This window comes from Ascaphus truei, chromosome 3 (genome assembly GCF_040206685.1).
Source record: "Ascaphus truei isolate aAscTru1 chromosome 3, aAscTru1.hap1, whole genome shotgun sequence".
In the NCBI taxonomy this organism is placed as follows: Eukaryota; Metazoa; Chordata; class Amphibia; order Anura; family Ascaphidae; genus Ascaphus; species Ascaphus truei.
In genome coordinates, this window is record NC_134485.1 from 403794028 (window position 1) to 403808132 (window position 14105).

Consider the following 14105-nt stretch of genomic DNA (forward strand, 5'->3'; position numbering starts at 1 on the left):
GTTTTGTAATATTTGTGCCATTTTCTTTACTGAGATCCGGAGCCCTGAAAAGGAGGATTTTCGGGATAGCTAAAAATTGCCATAGAGGACAATTTATTGAGGCTACTGTTTTGTTCTTTTACCTTTTAGAAATTATAGGACTGCATATTTCAAAATACATTTGAGGGCAGATTGCTGCTTTTATCATTTATTACTAGGGATAGGCGGAATAGTCCAAATCCGTTCCCCGGATATTTTAGGCTAAATCCATCCTCCCCACCAAAACTGCAGACGGATTTGACATTAAAAAAATCAGAGCAGATTGTTAATAATCCAAATTTATTCCAAAATCTTTAAAAAAAAAAAAATAGGTTTGAAGCAGGGGGGTTTCCGGAGCTGAGCCCCATTCATTTCAGCACAAGGGACCTCCTGGTTCCCGAGATGCACACCTCCGTAGGGGGTGCCGGTATCTCTTTTCAGATTCAATTTGATTCCTTCCCTTTAAAGATGACCTCACAAAGCACCACACAAGGGAAGGGATCTCATGGTACATCAACCAAATCAGGTTGCTTGATGTAACACGTGATGCTTCATTTTTGCCTGAGATGTAATTTTAATTTTCAACTGGTATCAGTTTGTTGGAGGTGAGTGGCCCCTCCTCCCAGGGATTAAGTTTACTCCTCCCCACTTTTTAAGTAGCAGGTTTTTCCATGTACCTGTGCAGGACAGGTCTATTCAGATCTTTCTCCCTCCACTGTAGTGGTAAATGGGAATATTCAAAGGTAGTGTTAGGACCTGGATACTGGTCGAGCCGCGAAGTGGCTGCAGGCTTATAACGCTTTGGCCAAAGGGTTTAACTAAATGACCCTTACTCTTGAGAATACCAACATTGAAGTATTTATGTATTTTGTCACATTGGATGTAACATTTGGTATTTTTGTCTTTTGTTGTATACATTCAATTCCTTGCTAGAACCACCTCTATGCCCTACTGGATTGTTATCATCTCCAGTAGAGCAGGATTCTCTAACCCTTCCAGTTTTCTATTTTAAAGAAGAAAATATCTACATGAATCATCAAGGAATTGTGTTTGGTTGCTCAAAAGGTGCTTTTGTTTCTCAGAAAAGGTGCAATAAAATTATATATGCTGATCATAGCACCCTGTAATATATGTTAAATCAGTGTTTCCCAACTCCAGTCCTCAGGGAACCCGAACAGGTCAGGTCTTAAGGATATCTCTGCTCCAGCATAGGCGGCTCAGTTAAAATGACGGAGCCACTGATTTACCCACCTGTGCTGAAGCAGGGATATCCTTAAGACCTAACCTGTTGGGGTTCCCTGAGGACTGGAGTTGGGAAACACTGGGTTAAATAATAGTTTGACTATTTAATCTTACAGTCTTGAAAAGGGGCTATGTCCAAAAAGGTCATGCTTGTATATGTTGGCTTAACCATCTATGAATATTTTAACTGACAGCCTATTCAATCAGTTTGTTAATTTTATCTACCTGTGTCATTGGCCCCAAAGGAGCAAGGGCAAAAAATATATACATTCACACATGTGCAATATGGGGAAATAAAATATGTGTTGCCTGAGACAGGTGGGGAGCGCAGGGAGGAAAGAGCACACAAGGGTAGGGGAGTGAGAGCGTGAGAGAGGGGGGGAGAAAAAGTGTGAGATGTAAGAGGGGAAGAACGCGATAGGGAGGGTACAGTGTGAGAGAGGGGAAGAGTGCTAGAAAGGGGAGAGAGCAAGAGAGGAAGGGGAGAGCACAAGAAAGAGGGAGGGAAGAGCGCGCGAGACAGAGGGAGGGGGTGGAGCGCGCGAGACAGAGGGAGGGGTGGAGTGCGAGAAAGAGGGAGGGGGTGGAGCGCGAGAAAGAGGGAGGGGGTGGAGCGCGAGAAAGAGGGAGGGGGAGGAGCGCAAAAAAGAGGGAGGGGGAGAGCGCAAGAAAGAGGGGAGGGGGACGAGCGCGAGAGAGGAGGGGACAAGCGCGAGAGAGGAGGGCCGAGTGCGCGAAAGAGGGGGAGGAGCGCAAGAAAGAGGGAGCCCGAGAAAGAGGGAGGGAAGGAGCAAAAGAGAGAGAGAAGCGCGAGAAAGAGGGAGGGGAACGAACGCGAGAGAGGAGGGAGCGCGAGAGAGGAGGGAGCGCGAGAGAGGAGGGAGCGCGAGAGAGGAGGGAGCGCGAGAAAGAGGGAGGGGGCAGCGCGAAAAAGGGATAGCACGAGAGAGGAAGGGATGGGAGAGAGCTCAAGAAAGGGGAAGAGCGCGAGAAAGGAAGGGGGAGAACGAGAAAGAGGGAGGGGGGAGCCAAAAAGAGGGAGGGAGTGGAGGAATGCGAGAGAGGGAGGGGTGTGCACGAGAAAGAGGGAGGGGGAGCACGAGAGATGGAGGGAGGGGGGAGCGCAAGAAAGAGGGAGGGGGTAGAGAGCACAAGAAAGAGGGGGAGAGCACAAAAAAAGAGGGAGGGGGAAAGCGCAACAAAGAGAGACAGGGCATCAGAAGGGACTCTGGTCCTGGGCCAGGAAAGCTGTTGTCGGCACTGGTCTCACATATAACTCACAATGTTACATCCTCTTTAACATTTGTAATGTTTTATCTCATATCTAGCACCAAATGGTTGACTGTTGAAAGTACAGCTACATTTAAGTGCTTGTCAGGTGTACATATCCAACTGAAATGATCTCTGCACTCTTCCTTCAAAGTTGCTGTGACTGGGGATTATTTTCACAGCAGCATTTAAACAATCACATTGCTGGCAACAAAATGACATCAGCATGCCTCAAAAACAGAACACTAATTGACAGAAAATTATGAGACCAAGATAACACGTAAAAAAGCATAGGTAATTTGTATAAAATAAAAAACATTTTGGACTGAATACACGGAACGGTGTATGGCTTTAAATTCCAACCCTGATTTGAATATATGTCCCAAGATCTAGATCTGAAATAAACCCAATCCAGGTCCCTTTTTTAGTATATCTACAGTGACGATAAAAAGTTTGTGAACCGTAATGATAATTATGGAAATTCTATAGTTTTTCCATGACAACCTTCTTGAATCAAAACCAGTCTTTTCTTAAATATGCTGTAGGGATTGTATTAACCAATTCCATGTCTTTTGAAACAAAATGATGTATGAATTAGACAAACAAATTGGTTCCCTTCTACTATATACAGTCATGTGAAAAAGAAAGTACACCCTCTTTGAATTCCATGATTTTACATATCAGGACATAATAACAATCATCTGTTCCTTAGCAGGTCTTAAAATTAAGTAAATACAACCCCAGATGAACAACAACACATGACATATTACACAGTGTCATGATTTATTTAACAAAAATAAAGCCAAAATGGAGAAGCTGTGTGTGAAAAACTAAGTACAGGCATGCCCCGCTTTAAGGACACTCACTTTAAGTACACTCGCGAGTAAGGACATATCGCCCAATAGGCAAACGGCAGCTCACGCATGCGCCTGTCAGCACGTCCTGAACAGCAATATCGGCTCCCTACCTGTACCGATGCTGTGCGCAAGCGGGGAGACTATAGAGCCTGTTACAAATGCGTTGTTTACATCAGTTATGCACGTATGACAATTGCAGTACAGTACATGCATCGATAAGTGTAAAAAAGGGAGTGCTTCACTTTTAGTACATTTTCACTTTACATACATGCTCCGGTCCTATTGCGTACGTTAATGCGGGATATGCCTGTACACCCTTACTTCTTCCATAAGAATTAAGATGCTAAGTAGCAGACAGGTGCTGCTAATAAAATGCCCTTGATTAATTGATCATCAGCTAGTGTGACAACCTCTATAAAAGCCGAAGTTTTAGCAGTTTGCTGGTCTGGAGCATTCAGGTGTGTGTTAACACAATGCCAAGGGGGAAAGACATAAGGCAGCACGGCTTAGGTTTGCAAAGTTGCATCTGAACAAACCACAAGACTTCTGGAACAATGTCCTTTGGACAGACGACACCAAAGTGGAGATGTTTGGTCATAATGCGCAGCGCCACGTTTGGCGAAAACCAAACACAGCATATCAGCACAAACACCTCATAGCAACTGTCAAGCACGGTGGTGGAGGGGTGATGCTTTGGGCTTGTTTATGCAGCCACAGGACATGGGAACCTTGCAGTCATTGAGTCGACCATGAACTCCTCTGTATACCAAAGTATTCTAGAGTCAAATGTGAGGCCATCTGTCCGACAGCTAAAGCTTGGCCGAAATTGGGTCATGCAATAGGACAATGATCCCAAGCACACCAGCAAATCTACAACAGAATGGCTGAAAAAGAAAAGAATCAAGGTGTTGCAATGGCCCAGTCAAAGTCCAGACCTCAACCCGATTGAAATGCTGTGGCTTGACCTTTAGAGAGCTGTGCATAAACAAATGCCCACAAACCTCAATGAACTGAAGCAACGTTGTAAAGAAGAGTGGGCCAAAATTCCTCTACAACGATGTGAGAGACTGATAAAGTCATACAGAAAATGATTAAAGGTGGTTCTACAAGCTAATGAATCATAAGGTGTACTTAGTTTTTCACACATGGCTTCTCCATCTTGGCTTTATTTTTGTTAAATAAATCATGACACTGTGTAATATGTCATGTGTTTTTGTTCATCTGAGGTTGTATTTACCTAATTTTAAGACCTGCTAAGGAACAGGTGATTGTTATTATGTCCTGATATGTAAAATCACGGAATTCAAAGAGGGTGTACTTTCTTTTTCACATGACTACGCTCAGCTAGTGCAGTCACACTTTGGCTGAGCATAGTCATAGGTGTTCCCACTTCCCTGTGCCTGCCTTGTCTTTGTTACTGCCTTCACCTTGTTGTTGCTTGCCTCCCTAAGTACTGACCCGGCTAGTCTTTGGACCATTCTCTGAATCATTGACCCCGGCTTGCCTCTGAGCTTCCGCTCTTCTCCACCCCTGACAACCGCTAACGAACTCTCGACTACTCTCCTGACTCCAACCCTAGACCACAGCATTCCGGACTCCAACTACCCACCTGGCACCTACCTACGACCTTGGTAAGTACTACGACTAACACACTCTCTCCAATCCAGACCCGGCTATCTTGACTATCCACCCTCCAGGCGTGCATCCGCTAATGTGGGTGCGCAGTTTAATACTTTCCCACCTCAGTACCGGGATCCCGCCTTGTTTGTGGTGAGCACAAGCGTTACATCAACATAGCAATGGAACCATTAGCTATGTTTCTTAGGGACATGGAAGACTATAAAGGCATTGAAATAGGAAATAAGGAAGTGAAGTTGGCTCTTTTTGCGGATGACCTTCTGATGTTTGTCTCTAATCCGGAAAAAGCGGTTAAAAAAAAATATATGAGACACTTAAAGAATATAGAAAATGTATGAGGTTTATAGTTAATGCCTCCAAAGCTCAGATTCTAGTGCTGTCTCGCAACAATAATGTTAGGTGGGAGGAAGACCACCCTTTTAAAAAGACAAGATAGCCAATCAAATACTTGTGGGTTAATATAGACCCCGACCTAGAAAAATTGTACACAAGCAACTTTAAATCAATCCTAAACAAAGTGATTAAAGAGCTGGAAAGCTGGCAAGGTCTCCCATTGAACTTAGCGGGTAGATGCCAACTCGTTAAGATGATCAGCTTCGCTAGGATTATATACCCATTGCAGATGATGCCTATCCTGGTTCGCCATGCAGACATAAAATTGATTAAGAGTGCAATAAATAAGTTTATATGGAACGAAGGCAGAAATAGAATTGCAAATGTCAAAACTATTTCTCCCAAAGGAACTTGGTGGAGTGAGTTTTCCTGACATTAGAAAATACAATTTGGCATGAATAGCCAGGCATATGGGAGACTGGCTAATAGACAAAGAAATATATTCCTGTACGAAACTTGAGGAACAAATGGTGCTCCCAATTACGCTGAAAGAGATCCTACAAACGACTTGGGGAAATATACCTTTAGTAATTAGAGGGAATCCACTGGTTAAAGATACATGGGCCACATGGAAGACACTGGGAAAAAAGTGTGGGATGTCCTACAAAATATCCAAATTTCTGCCTATGCAAGGTAACATGAAATTTGAACCAGGTCGATCTCAAAATATGTTTAAGATGTGGGAAACCAAGGGAATAAAAAATATAGGGCAGCTGGTAGATACAGAACGGGAATGCTTTATGTCATTTGAAGAGCTCAGAGTTAAGAAGGAATTCCCACAATCTCACTACTTCCCCTACATGCAGATCATACATTACTGTAAGAGCCTAGAGAACTATAAGAAAGAGATATTAGAAAACAACATTTTTGATAGCTACTTTAGGACTGAAAATAATATTACATATTCGATCTCTGAATTATATGATTGTATCCGAGATAAAGACCATGGCAAGAAATTGCAAAAAGTGGAAGCCAAGTGGAACACGTTCTACCTACCTACCAATTAGACTGTAAGCTCCTCGGGGCAGGGACTCCTCTTCCGAAATGTTAATTTTATGTCTAAAGCACTTATTCCCATGATCTGTTATTTATATTATCTGTTATTTATTTGATTACCACATGTATTACTACTGCGAAGCGCTATGTACATTAATGGCGCTATATAAATAAAGACATACAATACAATACAACAAGGACATCACAGAAATAACTGAGATTGACTCTTTGCTGGTAGGATTGGGTAGAACAAGGAAAATAATTATATCAGAGATATGGAGGGAATTATAATTTAAATTACTACATAGAGCATATTATGCGTTTGATATCCAATATAAACAGACAGAAAAGGATCAAAATAAATGCCCGAAAGGTCTGCTTATTAAAGCGGATCTAAAACACTGCCTATGGGAATCCCCATGTATATCTGATTTTTGGGACCAGGTTTTAATATACAGTTATGTCCGGAAATACTTGGACACTGATACAATTTTCATAATTTTAGATCTGTACGCCATCACAATGGATTTGAAATGAAACAACCGAGATGCAATAGAAGAGCAGACTTTCAGCTTTAATTCAAGGGGTTGAACAAAAATATAGTATGAAACGTTTAGGAATTGGAACCATTTCATACACAGTCCCCTTATTTCAGAGGCTCAAATGTAATTGGACAAATTAACACAATCATAAATAAAATGTTCATTTTTAATACTTTGTCGAGAATCCTTTGCAGGCAATGACTGCTTGAAGTCTGGAACGCATGGACATCACCAAACGCTGGGTTTCCTCCTTTGTGATGCTTTGCCAGGCCTTTACTGCAGCTGACTTCAGTTGTTGTTAGTTCGTGGGTCTTTCTGCCTTAAGTTTTGTCTTCAGCAAGCGAAATGCATGCTTGATCGGGTTGAGATCAGGTGATTGACTCGGCCATTGCAGAATATTCCACTTCTTTGCCTTAAAAAAATCCTGGGTTTCTTTCGCAGTATGTTTTGGGTCATTGTCCATCTGTAAAGTGAAGCGCCGTCCAATCAACTTAGCTGAATCTGAGCAGACAATATATCCCTATACACTTCAGAATTCATCCGGCTGCTTCTGTCTTCTGTCACATCATTAATAAACACTAGTGAACCAGTGCCATTGTAAGCCATGCATGCCCATGCCATCACACTGCCTCCACCGTGTTTTACAGATGATGTGGTATGCTTCAGATCATGAGCCGTTCCAAGCCTTCTCCATACTTTTTTCTTCCCATCATTCTGGTACCGGTTGATCTTAGTTTCATCTGTCCAAAGAATGCTGTTCCAGAACTGGGCTGGCTTTTTTAGATATTTTGTCCAAGTCTAATCTGGCCTTTCTATTCTTGAGACTTATAAATGGTTTGCACCTTTTGGTGAACCCTCTGTATTTGCTCTCGTGAAGTCTTCTCTTTATGGTAGACTTGGATAATAATATGCCTACCTCCTGGAGAGTGTTCTTCACTTGGCTGGATGTTGTGAAGGGGTTTTTCTTTACCATGGAAATGATCCTACGATCATCCACCACTGTTGTCTTCTGTGGACGTCCAGGCCTTTTTGTGTTGCAGAGCTCACCAGTCCGTTCTTTTTTTCCCTCAGAATGTACCAAACTGTTGATTTGGCTACTCCTAATGTTCCTGCTATCTCTCTGATGGGTTTTTTTTTTTATTGCAGCCTAAGGATGCCGTTTCACTTGCATTGAGAGCTCCTTGACCGCATGTTGTGGGTTCACAGCAACAGCTTCCAAATGTGAATGCCACACCTGGAATCAACTCCAGAACGTTTACCTGCTTAATTGATGATGAACTAACGAAGGAATAGCCCACACCTGTCCATGAAACAGCTTTTGAGTCAATTGTCCAATTACTTTTGTTCCCTTGAAAAAGAGGGGGCTATATATTAAAGCAGTGATTCCCAACCAGGGTTCCGTGGACCACAGACCCTCCCCCCCCCTACCCCTGGGGGTAGGGTTTTTTGGTATGTATTTTGTAGTGTGGATTGAGAGAGAGTGGGGTAATTGACGGAAGGTAGGGGCGAGAGTGAGAGAAGGGCAGGAGGGAGAGAGTGAGGAAAAGAGAGATTAAGAGTGAGACGCAAGGGATAAATACATGCAAAGCGGGAGGGGGAGGGTTAGTGAGATGGATGGGAGAGAAATACATGGGTAAAGGGTGGGAAATAGAGGTGGCTCGTGAGGTGTGAAATGTTGTGACTGACCCCTGTCGAACCTAATATGTGTCAGCCAGATAAGGGTTCCCTGAGATTTTTCAAAATACTTCAAGGGTTCCTCCAAACAAAAAAGGTTGGAAATCACTGTATTAAAGAGATGTAATTCCTAAATCCTTCCTCCAATTTGGATGTGAATACCCTCAAATTAAAGCTGATAGAAATAACAAAACTTGTATCAGTGTCCAATTATTTCCGGACCTAACTGTATATACATGACAAAAGTGGTAACTGTGAAGGAACCTCTATCGGTTTTATTTGGGAACATGGAGGGGTAGAAAGAAGTTAATGGGGACTCAAGAATCCCATGGATTGCTGAAATTACACTCCTGGCAGCTAGAAAGTCTATAATGGTGCAATTGGTGAAGTTTGGAAACGGTTTGGAAATTTGGAAACGGTTAAAACAGCTCACTCAGCTAATGACACTAGATAAAATGGAAACGGAGACCAATAAGGAACAAAATACTTAGAATTTCTTTACAAAATAGGAACCCTATATTGACTCCCTACCAGAGTGAAAAAGACCAAATATATCAGGCTTTCGCACACATCCTGGAGTCCCTTGCGGCAAATTGCACAAGGTCGTAGATGATGTAAACAGAGGGAGAAAAGAACCAGGTATCAAGACAGGAGAAGTGTGTATCTGAACCCAACGTCTGTAATATGTGTCTGACTAGTTATGTTTTGTACATTCTGTGAGCTAATTATTTAATTTAAGAATTGTGTATTTTTGAGTTAAGTTTGAGCATCTGATTTATACCTTTTTACTTATATATTTTTTCTTTTAAGTATAATTTAAACATGGAAAATTGTAAAGATATGTTGAAATCTGTCATGTTTACCAGCAATGTTAGAAAATCAATAAAAAGAACAATGAGAAAAAAAGAAAAAGAAATTTTCTGTTACAGTCCACACTTAAGGAGAGGTTTGAGATGAACGCCGATAGGGAAAGCACCAGCTATCGGCTTCGCGGTGAAGGGAACAGCCCACGTCGCAGGCAATTACACATCCGCTCTCTGCTCCGTGATGGTAGAAACAGCTCACGTCACAGGCAATTCCACACTCACTGTCTGCTCCAGTGTAGGGTGAATGAAAGGAATACCGTCCGTTCCAAACTCTGTCCCTGGTACCACCAATGCTAGGCTGCTCGTCCTTCTCGTTCCAGATAGACACCGGTACTCCTAAGATATAAAGGTATCCAATCTATACCAGTTGATAAAGAGGTGGAGATAGAGTTAACACACTTAACACACTCTCAAGGCAGGAGAGCTACTGGATCTTCCATTTGGACACTATGACCCCTAAAGGGTTAAAGGAGGATCTTGATATCATCTCACTTCTATAATTATAAATATTTGTTGTGGATTGTATTTGTCATTTCTTCACATGATCTTTAAGATACTGCATCTAGAAATGCAGTGACAAATGTGGGGTTAATGACAAGGTATCTAATAACTTTACACCTTGTAACAACTCTATTTGTGTAACAATTCTATAATATTGCCTGTGATCTCACTATGCTTCTCTCATTTCGGATCTCTGAAGTAATTACGTTGTAGTCAATACCTATCATATGTTTAGTATAGTCATGTGTGGTTAGGATTTTAGGATATTGTATAAATGTGCTTTCTGTCCTATTTTTGAGGAGGTGGGATTATGTTAATTCACCTCCGATTAATAACATCCGTTGGTTAAAAGTCTCTGTTAAATCTACCAATAGGGTGCAATTAGCACTAATTGATTTCCTTTACCCACCGAGTAATTTACATATGGAGGGTTTAAATAGCACACTATCTCAATTTTTATTTATTCCATTAAGAAATATCTTATGATACGAAATGCGTAGGAAGTGTCATTTTAATTCATTTATTCTTTATTTAGTTGTTTAGTGCCTTCTAGCACTTAGCCTTTCCACAGAGAGGACAAGGTTAAGCGGTCTTTAGCTTTCATTGCTAGCAGCTATAATCAGGTGTCTGCGTCTCTGGTTAATCTCCGGCAAACACCACGTGACAACTGTGAGCTGCTGACTGGGAGCGGGTGCATTCCCTGACCCCGGTGTCTATCTGGAACGAGGACGAGCAGGCTAACATTGATGGTACCGGGGACAGAGTTTGGAACGGACAGTATTCCTTTCAGTCACCTTACACTGGAGCAGAAAGTGGGTGTGGAATTGCCTGTGACGTGGGCTGTTCCCTTCACCGCGGAGCAGGGAGCGGGTACTTTCCCCATCAGCATTCATCTCAAACCTCTCCTTAAGTGTGGACTGTAACAGAAAGCTTCTCTTTCTAGTGGCAAGTTTTTTCAACCGACGAAAGTGCCAGCGGGTAACATGTATCTTTTTTATGCTGTCTTTCATTTATTGATACACTTTATATTGTGTGACACGTAATTGTGTCTTTTTATTCTATATATTTTAATATACATTTTTGAACCACTCCATATTATGTGAATTTTTTGCACTGATGGTTTTTCTTTACATATTTGTCTCTGTTGATGTCATGAGCCATCACTTCCACTCACATGTAACCTTGCAAAAAATTGAAAAATTGCCAGTTTCACCAATAGTAAGCCGCGAGGTCATCTTTCTACCGGTAACCCCGGCAGCCAGACATGTAGATTTTTGCAAGAAACTACAAAATATTTTAAAAGTTTATATCACCGGCAACTGGGGAATCCTGGAGCTAGGAGCAGCGCGGTTGAGCTCCATGGAAAAATCCAGTAAAAAAGCTTTGGATTTCTGCTTTATCCCTTGGAGTGCACATGTGCCACTAGACCTCCACCACTTCCAAGTCATGGCGTGACTGGCACCCAGACCCCCTAGAAAACTATTAAGTGCCTATGAAATGTACGTGGTAAGTGAAACGGGCACTGGAAAGGTTAACCTTTGGAGTACTAGAAGACCCACGGACAAGAGTGCCATCAGTTTTCCGGATCATCACCACGTCATCACTTGAGGTAGCGATGACGTGGTCGCAGCAGACCCCTATGACGTGAACGGAAGTGGCGGGGCTCCAGTCTGTACTCCGATTGTACCACACAGTGGAATACAATTGCGCTGTACAAATAAAACGAGAATAATAATATGCCAGGTCACTGGTAACGTAAAACCCCATTTATTCTCCTTCTGCAAATGTAAGAAAATCAGAAATGTCAATCTCTTACAACCAAAATCACTGAGAACTGGAAGTTCTGGATCATAAAAACAAAAAAACATTTTAATGTAAATGTACTAACTGTTATCAATAAAACCTCACTGAAGTCAATGAGATAGTCAGTGATTCCCAACAGGAGGTTTGTGAGTTATCTCTAGGGCAGTGTAGTACATTTCTGATCTCACGTGGGACTGCACAGGCCCCAAGCTACTCTTTAGCATGGGTGGTATTGCTGTCAATTACAGCAGGAGATTCCCACAATGCTTTACATCCACCGCGGCAAGGCATTGTGGGGCGTGACTTTGGAAGCTACCGAAGTAACTGACAGCTATACCCTGTCTGCACATACTGAGGTGCAGTTTGGGGAGTTATTAAGCATGCTCACCCCCCACGAGCTCAGGGATAGATCAAACAGTTTTATTACTAATACTCTGGTGAGCACCAATAAGATTAATTAGGGGTTTGTGGAACAAATATATTCTAGCAGGGGACGCACAATGTTAAAAAAAAAAAAAAGAAGAAGGATTGGGAACCGCTGGTCTAAGCTATAAAATCAGTGACTGTTTGTAAATTCCAAATAAGATCAATTCCTTTATACATTTGTAAAACTGACGCCTTGGCAAATAAAATAATTATGTGCACTAACAAAAACAGGTTTCTGTAATGTGACAACACAAGGATATGATAAAAAGAATGTAATATTCCAGGTGCAAAGTCCTCTTCACCTATTGTACCAATAAATGTAACATTACGATCACTGTCATAATTAGAACATAGAGAGAACAGATAAAGATATATATATTAATAAAAAAAGTCTGTTAGTCGGCACTGCATAGTGATATATAATGGCGGTGCTAGTCCCATATAATGTAAACAATATTACCATTCCTGCGTTCGGTAAAAAGAGACAGCACTCACGTCCAATAATTCCAAATGATTGTCAAAGGCTGCGGTCCCAGTGCCTTCTTCAGCGCACGTGCGTACAAGCAGCGCCCCTCAATGGGGCTGGGCTCAGTACGCACCATCGCGCGGAAGGTGCAGCCGCGCCGTACTTCAAGATTTTCCAGACGCTGAAATGGAGTTTACTGTTTGCGACGGAGGTGTGGCCACGCCCCTACCCGCGGTCCAACCAATGAGGGCGAACCAGCCACGTGAAGTCATGGCCACGCCCCTGCAAAAACCCCTCCACGCCCTCTCCCCCTCTCCACAGACCTCAGATCGCGGTCAAGCGCTGTGCACACGCAGCCCCCCCACCGGGCGCGTGTGCTACAGTGCTGACTGGGACCGCAGCCATAGGCATATACCAAAAAGACGCCCAATCCGATGTTTCGGTCCCGGAGCGGGGCACCGCCCTTGCGAAATGTCAGCTCCGGGACCAAAACATCGGATTGGGCGCCATTTTGTATATGCCTAAAACAATCATTTGGAATTATTGGACGTGAGTGCTGTCTCTTTTTACCGGACGCAAGAATGGTAATAGTGTGTGTGTGTGTATATATACGTGTGTGTGTGTGTGTGTGTGTGTTTATATATATATATATATATATATATATATACACAAACACAAATATATATATACACATACACACATATGTATACATATAAACAAGATACATAGCTCATTAGATCATATAACAGGACCATATCAGAAGGCGCAGCAGTTCCTGGGTCTTCTCGGCTTCCTTAGCTCCCCTCCCCCTTCTACATGTCAGAGCCCGGATGCCTCCCCCTCCTCCCCCTCCGCTCTCACCAGGTATAAGGGCGCGTAGATCTTCAGGGACTCCTCCATAGCCCCCTGTGTAATCTGCAGATAGGAGGCGAGGCACGACGGGTGCCACGTGTGCCCGATCTCATAGCAGCTGTGCGGGATGGACTTGCTGAGGGCCGCCATGTTGAGGTAGAGAGAGAGAGGGAGAGAGGCGCTGCTCGGGAGGCGGTCACGGGACCCGCCGCTGAATGGAGGGTGAAAGTTCTCCTTCTAGGATACGCGCGCGGGGGTTACTGCAGTGCAAAGCCTCAGGACGCCAGGCGGGAGCACGCCGAGCGCGAGGCTGCACTTGTCACCGGCGGTGCGCGTGCACGCGACGTCTCCCTGTCCTTGCAATGAGAGCGGTGCGGGCGGCTGTATGTACCTCAGTGCAGGGATAGCAGCAGCTGCGTATACGCGGCTCATAGGGGAAAGAGATATTGTTCCCGCTCTGTGTACATCATTAAAAAAAAAATCCTCGTTACTTTCTATAACCAATGTATTTGAATGTACTTTCATTTTTGTCATATTCCTTGTTGTAAATGTTTATAACATT

The 14105-nt window shown here is 43.0% G+C and overlaps 1 protein-coding gene across 1 annotated transcript in view; it reads right to left on the bottom strand.

Moving 5' to 3' along the window:
- The window catches only part of TMEM135 (transmembrane protein 135), a 420640-nt gene extending 406771 nt beyond the window's left edge, over nucleotides 1-13869 (bottom strand). Inside the window, exon 1 of the mRNA XM_075592564.1 lies at nucleotides 13553-13869. Within this exon, the coding sequence (XP_075448679.1) occupies nucleotides 13553-13693 (141 nt within the window). The 5' untranslated portion in view covers nucleotides 13694-13869. The remainder of the gene's footprint in view (nucleotides 1-13552) is intronic.
- Between the last annotated feature and the right edge of the window lie 236 nt (nucleotides 13870-14105).